Below are 16,098 nucleotides of genomic sequence, written 5' to 3'. Positions count from 1 at the left end.
AATGCAGTGAACTGCAGACTGAGGGACAAAATATTTGATATATGATACAGTAGCTTTTACACCACTGCTAACAATGATAATACTGCAATAATAAACATTCTGTTGCAACAATTCTCTCTCAAGCACCAGTTATACATTAGTTGTGTTACAGTGAGTGATATTTGATTAGGAAGTGGAAATAAAGGGTATGCACGGCAGGCACCAAGAGAAATCAAAATAGTTTAATAAATTATTTTTTGCAAATTCGTTCCATCTCCTGCATCAGTGCAGCAGATGCTTACCACCTCCCCACACACACTCTCACAAGTCAAATATTACATGATGCATCCTCCTCACTAACTTACATCAAATGACTGTGGCCGCAACTGCTGGGCAGAACACTCTGCAAATGGGGCAAATCGATTTTTATACACATTTTGCCAAAAGAGGAAATTCTGTGTTTTGCGAGCAGAGTTAAAAAAAAAAAAATGTTATTACCCTGTTGGATTGGAAATACCCAAACTGGTATATATATATATATGCTGTAGTTCTGTCTTTATGTTACAGATTATAAAGTCATGTGTTTTGATTCGTTTTGCAGGTCACTCTATTCAAAGGTTACTATTTATGCCTGGACACTTTTTATATGCACGATTTGCAATAAATCGTATTAAATCTTCATCAAGTCTGTCCAGAGTTAATAGTTAGGTAACATGATATCATGTTGTGACGTGATTAAGGAAGAAATATCAATGAAAACAGTCATACCTGTGCTGTGCTGAAATGAGAGGAGAGCTTCTTTCATAAAATATGATTGTGTTGAACTGTTTGGTACTCTTAACTGTTCAAGTGTCTTTGCACGGAAGCTTGTGAGGAGGCAGAGCTTTTCTAAAAGGAATGGGAGGTGGACGGCAGAGGCAGGAGTGCTCGTCCTTTTTCCTCTTCTTCATCTTGCAGGTCCTTAAGCATCATGTTAGTGTTGTTATAAGATCTCCAGGTCTACATGACGGACATCTGGGTTACGTTGCTGTGGAGAAAGCTGAATTTATAACTCTGTATAACCCATTTTCAAAAACTTTACTGTTCAAAAGGCCAGTGTGTATGATGTTTTCATTTTTCAATGTTCATTCATTTTAAAAACAATTTTAGTAATAAAAAAAAAAAACATGTCAACGTATATTTTTTAATTTTACTTAAACAAAGGAGGGTCTAGTTATCGCTCAGTAAGTAAATTACATGAATCACACTTCACCAGGACACTGACATGTCTCACGCCATCTTTCTGCTACAGATACCCGAAGGAGACAATCACCCAAAGACCAATTTACTGGATAATTAACTAAAGTATGTGTATAATAAATCAATGCACGTAATTCGTCTTTTGGGGGAATACTGCAAGTAATTTTTTAGGGCATTTTGCTTGCACCTTTGCTGAAGAAATTGGTGGTAGCCTTGTTTCTCTCTATTGCACTGGAGTGCGCATGCTTCAAAATGCAAGTGCTTCAAATTTTCATTCTCTTAGTTCACCGTGGATTGCACTAAAGTCTACATACTCTTATTTGTCACATGGCTAAGCTTAATTTACTCATACATCAAAGCGGTTCCAGCGGTTTAAGTCATTCCAGCACCGCCCAAAAAAAACTCAGCTATGATCTTACTTTCTAATGAAACCGCACACGCTGTTCAGAAGGCATGAACCTTCACTTACCTTGAGTTCTTTCTCTAAGCGGTCCACCTCAGCACCCAGGGTGTCGATAATATTCTCCCCGTGTTTCAGCATGAAGCTCTCAAGATCCTCTGGCGTCTTCACCTGTTGAATGTCCTGCAATGACACCCACACATTGATGATCGTTGAATCTCAGCTTATCAATTGTGTGAGTCCACCCATAGAGAAACATCATATGTGACAAGTCTTTGACTTACATTGAGGATTTGGTCGATGTCTTGCTTTTCCAGATAAGAGCGTGTTACCACTCGGCCATCAAAGTCAACTTCCGCCTTGAAGCGCACTTTGCTCAGTCCCATATCGGTGGCCTTTACGTCATGGATAGCCCTGTAAACAAACAAACAAACAAACAAACAAACAAACAAACAAACAAACAAACAAACAAACAAACAAACAGTCAGTCATGTGTCGGGAATAGAAAATGTCAAAAACCTCCTAAATTGGCAAGCGATGGAGTGACCAGCACAATAAACTATGACTTAAAAAAAAACCTCTTGAATCTTGAATATCATTTCCATAAAATTATATTATTATTATTTTATTATGGTTAGCTTGCGTTTTTTTTTTTTAATCCCCCAGTGTTTGGAGACTGCTGCGCTAGATTTTGATACCAAATGAAACTTTCAGACTGACCTCACAGCGGGGTCATTCTCCAAGAACTCTGTGAGTTTCTGGACTTGCTCGGCCTGTATGGAGCGTCCAAGCAGTGCCTCTGTGTTGGTGTAGATGAGGAAGGCAGAGACTGTGCCGAGCAGCGTTCCCACTCCCAGCGAGCCCAAACTGTCATAGTAAGGATTACCTAGGAAAAACCCAAGACACGCCCACATGAATGAGTTGCAGCGGGAATTAGAGGTCAAAGTTCAGACACAAGAGGATAAAGTACTGTGTATCAGCTGCTGAGTGTCATGAGGCTGAAATATCAGAATAAATCAAATGTAATTGTTATATTATGATTAAACATGACATGCATTCTAGGGTTCAAATAAGTACAGTTTAAATGAACTTTGTTATTGTGAGAATGAGTTTGCATTTACCAGTGAGTGACGTGAGTCCCATGCAGCCCGCAGCCATGATGACACCGAGCACTGCAGCGGTATCCTCAAGTAGCACTACGTTGGTGCTCGGATCTCGACTCTGCATTACTATGCACAAAATATGCCTTTAGTTTTTTTTTTTTGTCTATTTCCCCATCACTGTAATTCTTTACTGTCACCAATACAATTCAAATTCAAATTAGGATTATTACTATCATAGTCACATTAGGTCATACGTCAGTCAAAATGTCTACAAAACATTGATAATCTTTACTCTTCTAAATACTGTTTGAACAAAGCCCGCCCCTCCCGATTTGACGATCTGAAGTCAAATCATTTTGCAGAAATAGAGTACTTGAATTGCAACGTACCATATTCATAAAAGGAGAGTCTGTGTTTTAGGGCGCTTCGCTTTATCTCATTGATGGCTACCAGCAGTGTGGCTGTTGAGGGGGAAAAAAAATCCAAATAAGATTAAATAAAACAAATCAAAACAGAGTAGAAGACTGCAGTACAGTGAACCACCGTATATTCGTTTCACATTCACGAATTTGCCTCTTAGCAGATGTTTAGGTGTTGTATTTTGGATGTTTTCATTTTGAGTTGCATTTTTATGTATGAAAGTGCTATATAAATAAAATGTGACTGATCAACATCCTCTTATTTACCAAAAACCTTGCTCATTCACAAGTTTAGCCCGAGGCTAAGGCAATAAACGTATTAATTTGGCGTCATCTCCTGGTGTTGTGGTTCGGTTGTATTTATTGATGGTGTTTTGTTTTTTTGTCTGCGGTGGAGATGATTTATTTTGTTAGTGGACATTGAAAGCACCTTGTGCTCAGTTTGTCTTTGCTCCTTTACAGACACATTTAATAATATAGGCCACGTAGTCTGCTTTCCACTTACAATTTGCCTGTGTTGACTCATATTTATGATTATGTTTAAATGGTTTTCATCAGCTAAGTATACCGTTTGTGTTAAAGTGTGAGCACTTTTTTTTTGCTCAAGTGTGATGTCATGTCAGTTTGTGCTAGTGCTATTTAGGCTAATATGCTACTACTCCAGATGAGCCTATAATCTGAAGATTATTTATGTTAGATGCAAGGTGTTGATGCTTTGCTGATTGTCTGTGTTGCTACACGCAAAGTAAATACATCAGTCGAAAAGCAATATCAGTTTGTGTTCTTTGATACCTGTCTGTTTTGAGTGCTTTTCAGACAATTTGTAGCACCTAGAGTCAATTTCAGACATCTTTGACGAGTGACGTCAATTATTTGTGAGTTTTGACTATTTGTGGGAGGGTCGGTACAGTCATCTGGACATCTGTGACATACCTCCTTCTGACACCAGAGAACCCGCCAAAATGCAGTATGCCTGCCACAAAGGAAGCACAAAGCATTAGATCTCCTTTTTGGGTAACTTGTATGAGAGGTAGGAAGTATGATTGGACACTAACCCATAATAAAGACTCTATAGGCTCCGGGTGCAGCAGTCCCATGATGCCATGGTACCAGGAAAGGCCAGCGCCCATCATGAAAATGCCCACGCCACTTATGAGGGAGGCGATGTAGCGCATGTTGGAGAAGCCGTACCTGAAAGAGCAATCTTTTTACTTTGATGGCCTGTGACAACCTCTACTTCCTCTCATCATGACAGGTTTGTATAAAAATCTTACGGATGCCCGGCGTCGGGGTTCCGCACTGACTGGCTGATGCCCAAAGCCAGCAGGGCCTGATTGCAGGTGTCGGCTAGAGAGTGAATGGCTTCGGAGAACATGCTCGCTGAGCCTGTGTAGACCCACGCCAACAGCTTGAAAAAGAAGTTCAGCCCATTTCTGCAAAGAAAGAAAAGCAGTGGTTGAAATATCAATCACAAACAGAAGGAGGTAATCCCAATTAATTTTAAGTTTTATTCACAAAAAGCACATTTACAATTTAAAGTTTTCCTTTTTCTTATAAAAAAACGCAAATTCCATTACTCAGATCAACTGTTTTATTGTTTTTAATGCTGAACCTCTGGCTTTCGCCGCAAAAGAAAAAAAATACTTCAGACTACCCATCCATCCATTTTCTGAACCGCTTCTCCTCACAAGCGTCGCCGGTGTCATGGAACCTATCATAGCTAACTACTGGCAATAGGGGACACCCTGAACTGGTTGCTAGAGCACACGTAGACGAACAACCATTCGCACTGACACTAGGGGAAATATGGAGTGCTCAATCGGCCTACCATGCATGTTTTTGGGATGTGGGAGGAAAACAACGCAGGAGAATATGCAAACTCCACACAGGAAGGCCAGACCTGCACTCAAATCTGCAGCCTCTGCACCGTGAGGTGGACATGTTAACCAGTACTCCACTGAGCCGCCCTTTCCCCAGTCCAATAAACCCAAAATATTAATGAATCAAATCGCCGAGACCTTTGCTAACCTGTCATTTGCATTGACAGAGGAACCTCAAATGTTAAAAAAAAATAAAAAATCCCAATCTAGAAGTTAAAAATTTTATGTGAAATTGCATGAGACTTCAATTAAGCAAAGGACTAATAATAATCTCCAACAGTGAGCATGTCCAGTGAGCTTTTTTTTTCTCCAGCCACTCTATTGAAGGAAATTTCTTGTGTCCATGTGACTGCACGTGTCTTCTAACGCAATCATCTTAATTGAGCACACAACATAACCTCATATGAAACGTAATACTCATGCTCTTTCTCTATTTTTTTTTTTCTCTTACATGCCACCCTATGAGCTATGAATGTTCTTAAAACAAGAAGTACATTTTAATACATGCTCGGTAACAGCACACAAGAAATCTGAAATTGCTAGGAGGGGGAAAAAAAAAACTATTGTACTTCACTTACATGCAAATGGCAACCATGACCACTTTGCCTGGACCTTGTAGAAATGTTGTCCTCTTGCCTGGTCGAGGCTTCAGAAAAAACAGAACAGAAATAAATTAACTTCGTGATGTTATAATTTCACATTAATTTAGACAAAAAAAAAAAAGGATTCTAACTGTGTCCAATAAAATGTCCAGTGAAAATAAACATAGGTACCCTTGTGTTTCCCCAGAAGTCTTTGTATTCCTTCAACAGCTGCTGACTACGAAAGATATCTGGAGGTAAGAAAAAGACAGAGGCAATGACTAAATGATTTAAGGAAGGTCCTATTCATTCATTCATTCAAAAGCGCGTTGTATAGTATAGAAAGTCATTTTTTTAGAAAGGCATGTTTTAGACGTCAGGCATGTTGTTGGACAGCCGTTAAGGTCCGTTTGCTCCACACACCAAAGCCTACTAAAAGAGAAGCAATCAGGCGGATTGAGTAAGTCATTTTGGATGCTCTGTGAATTGGATGGAAGAGTTATTCTACTAGTGGTTTCGACCACAGTCTTTGACTTTTGAGTGACTGTAGATGAGGTGCTTCCGCGAAATTTGCCCTTTTCGAATCAAAAACAATCCTAGCTATTCTTAACACTGTAATAAAGCAGGCATAAAGATCAAACAGCCCGACTACTCATCAAATCATGAGCACTAAGGTTTACGCGCTAGTCATTTGGCTTCGTATGGTCCTTATAGCGTCCATTTAAAATACTACTTGAAAATGTATTTATGACAAAAAAAAATTGAGGTCCATAACCAAATCGTGTTAGACAGAAAGTCGCATAGAATTGAAGCATGTAAAAATCGAGCTTCGGGTGTATGTTACCGATCCCATGAGTAGAATTAATATACATATATATGCATACAATAAACAGACAACACACACAATAAAAATTCCTCTAAACTGGTGAAATCTGAGAAAGTATAGTGTGCATTATGCGTATATTTCTAGCACTTAATCTTACTTTCTTGGTACTCTCGCTCCACTTCTTTCCGTAGGTTTCTCTCCCTGGCCAGAGCTTCTTGGCTTCCCCACACATCCAATGCTCTAAACAGAGCGTGAGAAAAATATATGATTCAAAGCCAGAACTTTTTTTTATTTTTATTAATGAATAACTTGAATGAATAACGTAAGGGAATCAACACTGACTTTGCCTCCACGTCCGAGCGCAGGAACACAGTGAAGGCCTCTGTGTCATCGTGGGGGCTGCGCCTTCGGATCTTGCGAAGGTGCTCCAGGTCACTGCGAGTCCACGAGACATGGCGAAAACGCGGATACGCTCGTGTGAGATGACGGTGCTTCTCGTTATCAGCTAATGGCGGCGGCACGGTCACTAGTTAACTAAAAAGGAATGTGAGCTGCGGAGCATGAAATTTTACCTTGGTTTAAGACAGAACTCATTCATGGCTCGGACAGCAGTGATGAAGTTGTTCTGAGTATACTTTGCGCCATATTCCCGCTTCTTCAAGACGGCCCGAACTGAATGCAAAAAGAGAAGCATGATGCAGGCAGGACAGGCTTACATTTTCAAAAGTTTGTTAACGTTAGCCGGAGGTATCAATGCTCTTAAACTGTTTTCAACTGTACATGGGTAGAATTGGAATGTTGAACGGCTTTGAATGGAGAAATGAGAGTGATGATAGATTTCACTTTACCTTTCACTTGAATGGTCTCTGCTTTAGTGAGCCCCTTAACGGCAGTACCTATTAGAGCAACAAATACATAGAGTAAATGCCCATATGGTCTTATCCCAACTTAAAAACACATTACAAAAGACATTGAAAATAAAAGAAAAGGAATCCAAAACCAATTGACGTTAATCAGATTAGTTCCGTACATCAGTTGTTTTAATCACTTTGCATTTGTACTTTTCTGGTAGAATGTGTGTCGTGGTTTATTAAAACTATATTAAATACAGAGACTCAGCAATACTACAGGTATAGAAGTAGAAGACAATACAAATTCTTATTGAACCACAGAACCAGCAATTATTTTAATGGATAAAACACCAGTTTTGAAATTTGACGCCTCACGTTTTTTATGTAGTCATTGTGTGAATGTTGCTGCTGTGACAATTGAATGTCCCTCATGATATTTATCAAGTTTCTATCAATATATCTTTATATCCTACGATGGCATGGTACATCAGTATATCAGTTACATTGAACCATCTTAAACTGTTTGTTTTCCAAATGTGGGTATCTTTGAACTATATTCAACATTTCAATTGAGCCACAATTCAAGTACAGATTTATATTTTTCGATATTTAAAGTATCCTGTTCAGAAAACAAGCCTTCATTGAAATGAACGCTTGGGTCTACTAAGCTACTCTAATTTATGCTGATGGTGGAACTTGGTGTAAAACATTTGAAAAGTTAACCGTTGATCTTTCAAAGATGAAAAGAGTGTCACCTGGAGTGTTTATGTTTGGTTTGGCAGCCACATTTTCAGTGGCATCCGACGGAGATTTTGGAGGTCCATCTTTGCTGTTTCCAAAGGTGGAGTAGAAGTGGACCTTGGCTGCTCCCAGCGAGGCAACTCGACAGTCCAGTGATCTGAAGCACGAGGGAAATGCGGCTCCGGTTTGCCAACCTGCCAGAACGATAAAACATAAAAAGCAAATCGATAAAAGTTCCAAGTAATCACGACAGGTTCTTCAACATGTGGGTCTGAGGGTAACCTCACCAAGGCACGGCTGGTGGAACCTCGATCTGTGCCTCCAGGAGACCCTGCAGAAGAACTGCCACGGTCTATGGGCCAGGCTGGGGAGCATCCTGGCAGACGACGCGGACCAACTGGCGATTATCAGACCAAATCAAATATGCTTGTCAGCAGAAGATCCCGCTTCCAGACTTAAACTCATTCAAACAGATTAACTCCCGAGTCCTCTTACCACTACACACATGACACGCTCGAGAAACGGATCTAAATCGACCGCATACAAATGACCTTCATATTGATTTTTCGATACTTCACTCGATTACTCTAGTGACGTTTTTGATAAGGTCACTGTATTTACCGGTCGTGCTACCGCTGCTTAAATCGGTGGCTAATAAGCTAGCATCTTTGACTAGCGGCAAGATGAGAGACGTTTGGTAATTTAATCGACGCATAACATCCACGAGACCAAACTGGCGCGTACAATCGGATGAGATGTTTGACAAAAGTCGTACCGCTCTACGGTGAGATTTGTTCGGCATAGTCTATGTCCATTTTCGCGAGCCTATGGACACTGTAAGCGCTACAAACAATGTACACGTGATCCGTGACGCTAGAGAACGTCACGTTAATCCTCTCGTGAGAGCACGGCACTCGATTCAAGTAACGTGACTATTTATCGCGATATTTGCAGTGTCACTTGACGTTTATTAACGTATTAGCTTTTTCTCATAGAAGTGATAAATCTACAATTAACATGTTTTGAGACTTAAAAAAACTCCACTAACCATTAATAGATTATGGTTCAACTGGAGGCTGTAGATTCCCCACCCCTAGTTTTGGTATGACCAGTACTTCTGGTTTATTCACCTTATGTAAACAAACACAATGGACCAAGGAGTGGACTTGAATATGGTTGCTACAACAATTACACACACACAAACATACAATAAAAGCAAGAGAGTCCCCAAAACACAAAAAGAGAATGCATGTGTATTTATTCTTTATAACAATACAGTAGACGTCACTTATAACTGATATTAGTTAGGCTCCTCAGCGAGGAACAGTGTTCTGACAAAAAATTCACTTGAGATCAAACATAAGACAATAATAATAAGTCTTTAGACTTTCCATGCAATCACGCAGTGAATGTAGAGTCCAATTCTAATTGCCACTCAGTCAAGAAGACCCACAGTACAAATTGATAAAACTATAAGTCAGGAATGATGCAGATTGATAAATGGCAGAAAAATTGAAAGGCTGTGCACCACAAGGATCACTTAAAAGAGTAGAAATGAGTGTTGTTTCATCAACTGTATTTTATTGTGGGATGAAAATGTACTTGAGCCCCCTGCCCCAGCTGTGTCCTGTTAACGCATGGTGACAAGCTCCTCGGCGGAAGTGGGGTGAATGGCCACAGTCTTATCAAAGTCTGCTTTGGTGGCCCCAAGCTTGATGGCCACAGCGAAGCCCTGCAGCATCTCATCACAGCCCATACCCTGCATGTGCAGACCTACCACCTAGGGGAGAAAACATTAGCATGCTTAACCTGACAATTGTATAAAAAAAAAAAAAAAATCATGCAATCAACTATGTGCGCATAATTTGCTTTATTTTTGTGGTCAGGACAAACAAAGCATTGTCCAATATAAAAGAATTAATTTGGTGCCATGTTGTGGTCAATCTATGTTGACGTGAGGGAGGGTGTTGATTTTATGCAAGAATTCTGCCGAATAGAAAAATAGTGCTTTGCCGCCTTCTCCAGTTCACATTTCTGTAGCAGGTGACTCCTACCTTCTCTTCCTCGCCCACACACACCATCTTCATGATACATGGACTCTTGCGGCTGGTGATGGCATGATAGAGTGGCGTGAAGGAGGTCTTGTAGATCTTCACGTTCTCCTTGCCACTGCTTATTATGGCCTCTTCTGTGGGAGGGAGGGGAAAAAGAAAACAGTCGAGTCACCCGTGGATGTGGAACTCTGGAAGGTCATCCCTCCTGACCTTCTGTGAGGCCCACAGTGCCGATGGGTGGGTGGCTGAAAACCACCGTGGGAATGTTGGAGTAGTCCAACTTAGAATCCTTCTTGCCCTCAAACAGTCTGTGTGCCAGCTTCCTTCCAGCGGCAATGGCAACTGGAAAGAAACAAAATAGTACAGTTGACCACACAATAAAAAAAATAATAAAAATCAAGTTTTTCAATAATGTTTTTACATACACACACGTCACATCTTACCAGGTGTGAGAAGAGCTCTGCCGCAGACATCTCCGACGGCGTAGATTCCCGGTCGACTGGTGTTTTGGTACTCGTCCACCACGATGTGGCCCTGTTCGTCTGTGTCTACACCCTGATGACAAAAATGCATACCGAATGGTTATAAAGACCTCTGCAGTCAGCTGACATTCCCAAGATACACCTGTGCAAATATAATGACATCTAAATGAATAGTCAATCAGTCCTGGCAAAATATCCAGAAGGTAGTTATTTAAAATTATGGTTCTTATTGCGGTTGCAGTTTGATGCTGTTTTGGTCACCTATTTTAACTACACATTGTTCTGGGTTAATGGACAATCCAGCAGCTCACAACCTTTGTTAATGAACCACAAATAGAAACCCTAACCCTTATAATGCGTCAATACACCAGATTTTCCTGCTAAGCTACTGCAAGTCTTTCCCAATCGCACTGTGTAAACAACATGCACCAAATGAAAACAGACTACAAAAATAAATGTGAAAGAAGAGAAACTCAAACAGCAAAGTCATAAAATTGAGCACTACAAGGATTTGCTAGATCACAGAAAGCCATATTATCACTCTCGAGATGTGACACAAGAAAACTGTTCCTCCAAGAGGTACTAAGCATTATAGGGAACAATATCAGAGCTATCTGATTGGTTACTGAGTGCTGTGATATTTCAGCCACGCAATGACAGCTTTGGTATGAAGGGGACCCAAAAAAATGAACAATTAAGAAAACAGTTGTTTTAAGAGCACATACCATCTCGCCAATATTTAGTCCAGAGATGTTGGGCTTCCTGCCGACGGCCCACAAAACACAGTCCACTTCTGAAATTGTACTGCTTTTCTCTGTGTCTTTGGTGACAAGCGTCACCTCCAGCCCCGTGTCGGTTTTGTGCACCGATGTCACCTGAGAGTTTTTCCGCAAATCCACGCCAGCGTTCTGCAGCTCTTTGGTGCAGTTTGTACTTATGAAGCTGTCAAAGGTCCTCAAAACCTACAAAACAAGTAAATATTAGAGCATCTGTGGCGTCTTGACTTATGAGTTTATTGTGTCCCGTGACTTGTAAATCAAAACACTTTAATGTCAACTCATCTTTCCCCAATGAAATGGAAATTACGAAATTCATTTCAGCCCCAAAGAAAATTACAACTTTGTCAAATAGTTATTTTCCCCCTCATAATACTATGACTATGCATAATTTGAAGTTTTTCCATTTAATAGTTGGACTTTATTCTTGGAAAGTTAATGGTGGTTTGAATGGGGATTTGACTGGGCATGGAAAAGCAAACAACGAATCATAATTTTGCACTCGCTTCAGAACAGAGCTTGTAATATTCTTGCATGTGTTGTCATTTGACTGGAACGCTCAATAGGTGTGATGCGAGTATCTACTTATATTTCTTTAGTCATGTTCTTACCTCACCCTGCCGTATGATAAGGGAGGTTTTAGAGCCTAGGTTGGTCAGGATGCCTGCCATTTCCACAGCAATGTAACCGGCCCCCACAACAACACTACGCCTGTTGAGAGAATAAAATTGCTCATTTCCATGCACGGTTCATTTCTTTGAGTGCGACGTCACTATAAGCACAGAATTAGAATGCTTACTTTGGAAGGGTCTCAAGTTCAAAGAAGCCATCGCTGGTGATTCCCAGACTTGCACCTGGATTTATCAAATAACAAATCATCTCAACAATTGAGCTTAATTGCGCTAGTCGTGATATAATGAGCAGAGTAACACCGGTCACTCGTGCACTTAACACCAAGCTGATTGCCATTTAATGTCCTGTAAGTATTTGAGAAGGTCCTACCTGGAATTTCTGCATCAGACACCACCGAAGGCTGCCCCCCAGTGGCGATGAGGATGTGAGGCGCCGTGTACTTCCTGCCATTGACCTCCAACGTTGGCTCTGGATCACTCGTGAACCTGGCATGACCTTCAATGGTTTGGATTTTAGCCTACCCAGGAGGAAATGTCCACAGAAATTATGACCGTCACTTGTTAGATTCATCTCTGGATGATGGGAAACACTTTACACACCAAGTAAAACAATTAGTCCTTACCTTATCAAGATTGTTGCGATAAATTTGATTCAGGCGACTGATATACGCATCCCTTTTTGTTTTGAGCGTTCTGGAAACACACAAGATGACAATATAGCAATTGTTTCAAATCCTATTTACAGGGTTTTTTTTGTCTCAAATTTGAAAACAATACTTGGATTATTACTTCAATACAGTGGAACCACAAATGCTCCCAAGTTTGTAAGTCAGAATTTGACCAGCATTTTTGGAAAACATGCTTTGAAAGTCACAAAATGTCAAGCAAGAAAGTTATTTGCTTTAAAACTGCGTTTGTGGGATACAAATAAAACAAAATAAATCATCAATCTTCAATCATTTCAAGGGAGACGCCATGCTGGGCAATATTAGCCTCTGTTGGCAAAATGATTTTAAAAACTATAGGCACAAATATCATGTGACAAAATTCCGGAAAAACCTGCTATGTATGATACGGGTTGATAAACCTGAACTTGCTAAAATAGCGTTCAAACGATCATATCATTTAAGTTTGCTAACTTGCTTTCTGGGTTTCCTGTTCACTTTTTTTGTTTTGAACACACTTCCCTGAACTCTGCCTTTCATTAGTACAACCTTGACTGATAAGCGAGCCAACAAGAGCCGACATGCAAGATGCTATGATTTTGCTTTTGTTCCATTCATCGCCGTAACGTATTTCCCAATCAAATGGTGACAGAGAAATCACTTACTCCCAACTGAAATGAACTTTTTCTACGTCGAAACCGTAATCGGCGTGGTCGTGAAGAAACTCTGCATGGACTGCCGCATTCCACATGACCTGGGAAGATGGAGGGAGGAGCCCATACATTTTAGGTCAAGTTTGACTTTACGGTTTTGAGCAGAGATAATAGTGATGCTGCATGGAGAGCAAAAAGGCTTACTTTCTTTGGGACACAGCCAACATTGACCTGTAATAATATAGGGCACATATTCTTTGGTCAATTTTGACAAATGGCAATAGTGCAATTAATGCATAACATAATTAAAAATAATCATGATAATACACTGGTACCTCTACTTACGAACGCCTCTACTAGCGAACATTTTGACATGCGAACCGGAGCCTCGCTTTTTTTTTTTTTTTTTGCATCAACTTCCGAACCGGCGCCCCCCCCTCTTCCTTTGCTTGGCCATTCCCTGTTCGTCTTGGCGAATTTTAGCAAGTGTAGAAAATGAGTCACAGGTTCCTCCCCAAGCAAAGTTAAGAGGTCAAGAATAGTGACATTTATTTTTTGTTATCAAGGTTTGCAAAAACAAAACTGTCGTTTTCTGTGTGTCTTACACAGAGCAACTTTTGGCATAGTACGGGACGCATTACTTGCTTTTACATTGATTACTATGGGACACGTTGCTTCTACTTACAAACTTCACTACTTACAAACTCGATCGTGGAACGAATTAAGTTTGTAAGTAGAGGTAGCTCTGTAATATACAATGCCTAAAACTAATTTATCAGACCACCCAACATTATTTCTACACCACAGGTTTCCTAAATTAACAGTCACTTGTGTTTATTTCACGTTTAAGGTCACCAACCAAACATAGACATATTCACACCTATGGGAAATTTTCAATGAACCAAACATGTAGGCTTTTTGGAAAACGTGGTAGTCACACAAGGGCGACATTTCCTCAACACAACTTCCCTTGTCGCAATATTGCCACAATATTACGTACACATAGAGAACCTAACATTTCTAAGCGGATATCATTTTGAAATTGAAGACACTTTTCTCCAGAATATATGTAACTGCATTTTATAAAAGGGGGCACGCGGAGAAAGTAACATCTAACTTTCTTTATAGGATTAATAGAGTGATGAAATTGTGTTTGATTTTTTTGACCTCTGACCCTAAATTTAGAAAATTTGATAAACTAACCAGACTTCAACCGTGTGTGTCCGTTATAATGTTTTATCATACATATTTAACGGTCTTCCAGGGAAGTTTCGGGAGGCTTCGCGTCCACGCTTTGACTGTCACGCATGGGGTGTCAGGTGTTACCATAGCAGTTGTTACTCACGCAGGTACCTCCGAGTTTATGACTCTCGATCACGGCTGCCTTGGCCCCCAGCTCCACCGCCCTCCGGGCCCCTGCCAGTCCTCCGGAACCTCCGCCGACCACCAGGAAGTCAAAGCGGGTAACCTCGCTTGTTGATGCTGCCATTCTGCGACGGGGAACAAGGTGAGTCGAGAAATGCCTGGTGACGGACGAGAAGAAGAAAAGGAAAGGCGTTTGAGTGCCAGTTAGGCGGGTTATTATCGCCATAATCAGGAAGCTGGGCGTGGGACAAACGAGGGAGTGGGAGGGTCAAGCGAAAGCCAGCGGCTGGCTGGCTGACTGCTGCTGTGTCATTATGAATCGCAACAATAGTGTGTACATCCTAGAAAAAAGTCCCCACAATGGTCACGGTGAGGCTCACTTTGCAACAACAACTGAAAACAAGAGCGACGAGATTTGAACTCGCAAATGGAGTTTTATGGATTAATGCAAGCTCACATCAATTCGAAGACTAGAATAACATACCTGTGGAGTGGAATGGACACGCTTTGAAGAAAACTGCTTGTCTTTAGAAACAACATATTTCCATTTCATTTCAGCGTCATTTAATAACTTCTAACTCTAAATAATGTGTTCTCCTGTTTTTTGAATGTTGCACGTTAGCGGCTGAGTTTAAGTAAAGTTGTATTTTCCGATCGGACAAGGTTGCAACCAATCAGTCGTCGACGCCACCTTTTGAAATGTGGGTGTTACATTTCAAGTTGCTCCCATGTTATCTTACTCCGTCTCGAGTTACGACGGTTATGGTAAGGCGAGTTGCGCAGTTTTGTGTTTCGTGACTGCAGATTCGTCACAAGCGAATTGGAACTTCCCTGATTGCAAAACTGTTCAAATTCTCAATAAAAAATACTGAATAAAAAGTCTCGTTTGCATTTGCGACTGACTGCAATAAAGAGCAAACACACACACACACACACACACACACACACACACACACACACACACACACAAAAACAACATAAAAGTCATCAACGTGATTTGAACTCGTGACTCAAAGTATTAGGAACAGTTTACTTGGCAAAGCCTAACCGCTGTGCTACTGTGACACAGCAGCTTTAACAGATAGTGTTTACTGTAGCTAACAACACAATTACTCGGCCAATGCTACCATTGCCTGATGGGAGCTCAGCATCAGCTGTCATGCGATGTTTGGATGCTTTAAGGTACGCAAGTTCTCACGGAGAAGAGTGCGCATGTAGTGCTGACCTTCCAAACATCAAAAGCGAGAGTTCCATAGCCCTAGCTCTAGCGGCTAGAGCTAGCCCAACCCTAACCCCAGCCCTAACCCTAGCCCTAACCTTAACCCCAAGCCTAACCCCAGCTCTAACCCCAACCCTAGCTCTAACCCTAACTCCTAGCCTTAACCCTAGCTCTAGCCCTAACCTTAACCGCAAGCCCAACCCTAGCCCTAACCTTAACCCCAAGCCCAACCC

At 40.9% G+C, this 16,098-nt stretch overlaps 2 protein-coding genes across 3 annotated transcripts; both read right to left on the bottom strand.

Moving 5' to 3' along the window:
- Positions 1–201: 201 nt before the first annotated feature.
- On the bottom strand, positions 202–8,926 carry slc30a9 (solute carrier family 30 member 9). The gene is made up of 18 exons (XM_085906237.1): positions 8,795–8,926; positions 8,307–8,416; positions 8,034–8,213; positions 7,276–7,323; positions 7,000–7,099; positions 6,770–6,862; positions 6,585–6,667; positions 5,794–5,852; positions 5,599–5,666; positions 4,415–4,573; positions 4,196–4,331; positions 4,074–4,113; positions 3,111–3,182; positions 2,740–2,847; positions 2,339–2,504; positions 1,903–2,032; positions 1,688–1,801; positions 202–1,006 (listed from the first exon to the last, which is right to left on the bottom strand). Exons 2-18 carry the CDS (start codon positions 8,392–8,394, stop codon positions 962–964), a joined length of 1,689 nt encoding a protein of 562 aa, XP_085762363.1. The 5' UTR covers positions 8,395–8,416; positions 8,795–8,926; the 3' UTR covers positions 202–961.
- Positions 8,927–9,260: 334 nt separating this feature from the next.
- gsr (glutathione reductase) lies at positions 9,261–15,356 on the bottom strand. 2 transcript variants are annotated; one of them, XM_085905810.1, is made up of 13 exons: positions 15,131–15,356; positions 14,627–14,804; positions 13,486–13,512; positions 13,294–13,382; positions 12,587–12,656; positions 12,334–12,481; positions 12,131–12,185; positions 11,943–12,042; positions 11,281–11,517; positions 10,517–10,628; positions 10,284–10,415; positions 10,074–10,207; positions 9,261–9,799 (listed from the first exon to the last, which is right to left on the bottom strand). In XM_085905810.1, the coding sequence occupies exons 1-13, from the start codon at positions 15,184–15,186 to the stop codon at positions 9,650–9,652; spliced, it is 1,488 nt and encodes a 495-aa protein (XP_085761936.1). In that variant the 5' UTR covers positions 15,187–15,356; the 3' UTR covers positions 9,261–9,649. The 2 variants fall into 2 exon arrangements, with proteins under 2 accessions (XP_085761936.1, XP_085761935.1); XM_085905809.1 differs by lacking the exon at positions 15,131–15,356 and having other exon boundaries at positions 14,627–14,888.
- Between the last annotated feature and the right edge of the window lie 742 nt (positions 15,357–16,098).

This window comes from Syngnathus leptorhynchus, chromosome 2, assembly GCF_054491065.1.
Source record: "Syngnathus leptorhynchus isolate UIUO chromosome 2, UIUO_Slep, whole genome shotgun sequence".
NCBI classification, from domain to species: domain Eukaryota; kingdom Metazoa; phylum Chordata; class Actinopteri; order Syngnathiformes; family Syngnathidae; genus Syngnathus; species Syngnathus leptorhynchus.
The sequence above is the reverse complement of the archived record's forward strand: the minus strand, read 5'-3'. Positions and strand labels throughout refer to the sequence as shown.

Bases quoted from the DNA above. Each gene is read 5' to 3' on its own strand.
- slc30a9 (XM_085906237.1), bottom strand. From the start codon at position 8,394: ATGCTCCCCAGCCTGGCCCATAGACCGTGGCAGTTCTTCTGCAGGGTC. The intron at 4,574-5,598 runs GTAAGTGAAGTA...CTTTCTTTGCAG, and splicing joins GTCATGGTTGCCATTTGCAT to AAATGGGCTGAACTTCTTTT. The intron at 2,033-2,338 runs GTCAGTCTGAAA...GTTTGTTTACAG, and splicing joins GAGAATGACCCCGCTGTGAG to GGCTATCCATGACGTAAAGG.
- gsr (XM_085905809.1), bottom strand. From the start codon at position 14,872: ATGGCGATAATAACCCGCCTAACTGGCACTCAAACGCCTTTCCTTTTC. The intron at 12,657-13,293 runs GTAAGTGATTTC...GTGTGTTTCCAG, and splicing joins AAAGTTCATTTCAGTTGGGA to AACGCTCAAAACAAAAAGGG. The intron at 10,629-11,280 runs GTATGTGCTCTT...TTTTGTCATCAG, and splicing joins GACTAAATATTGGCGAGATG to GGTGTAGACACAGACGAACA.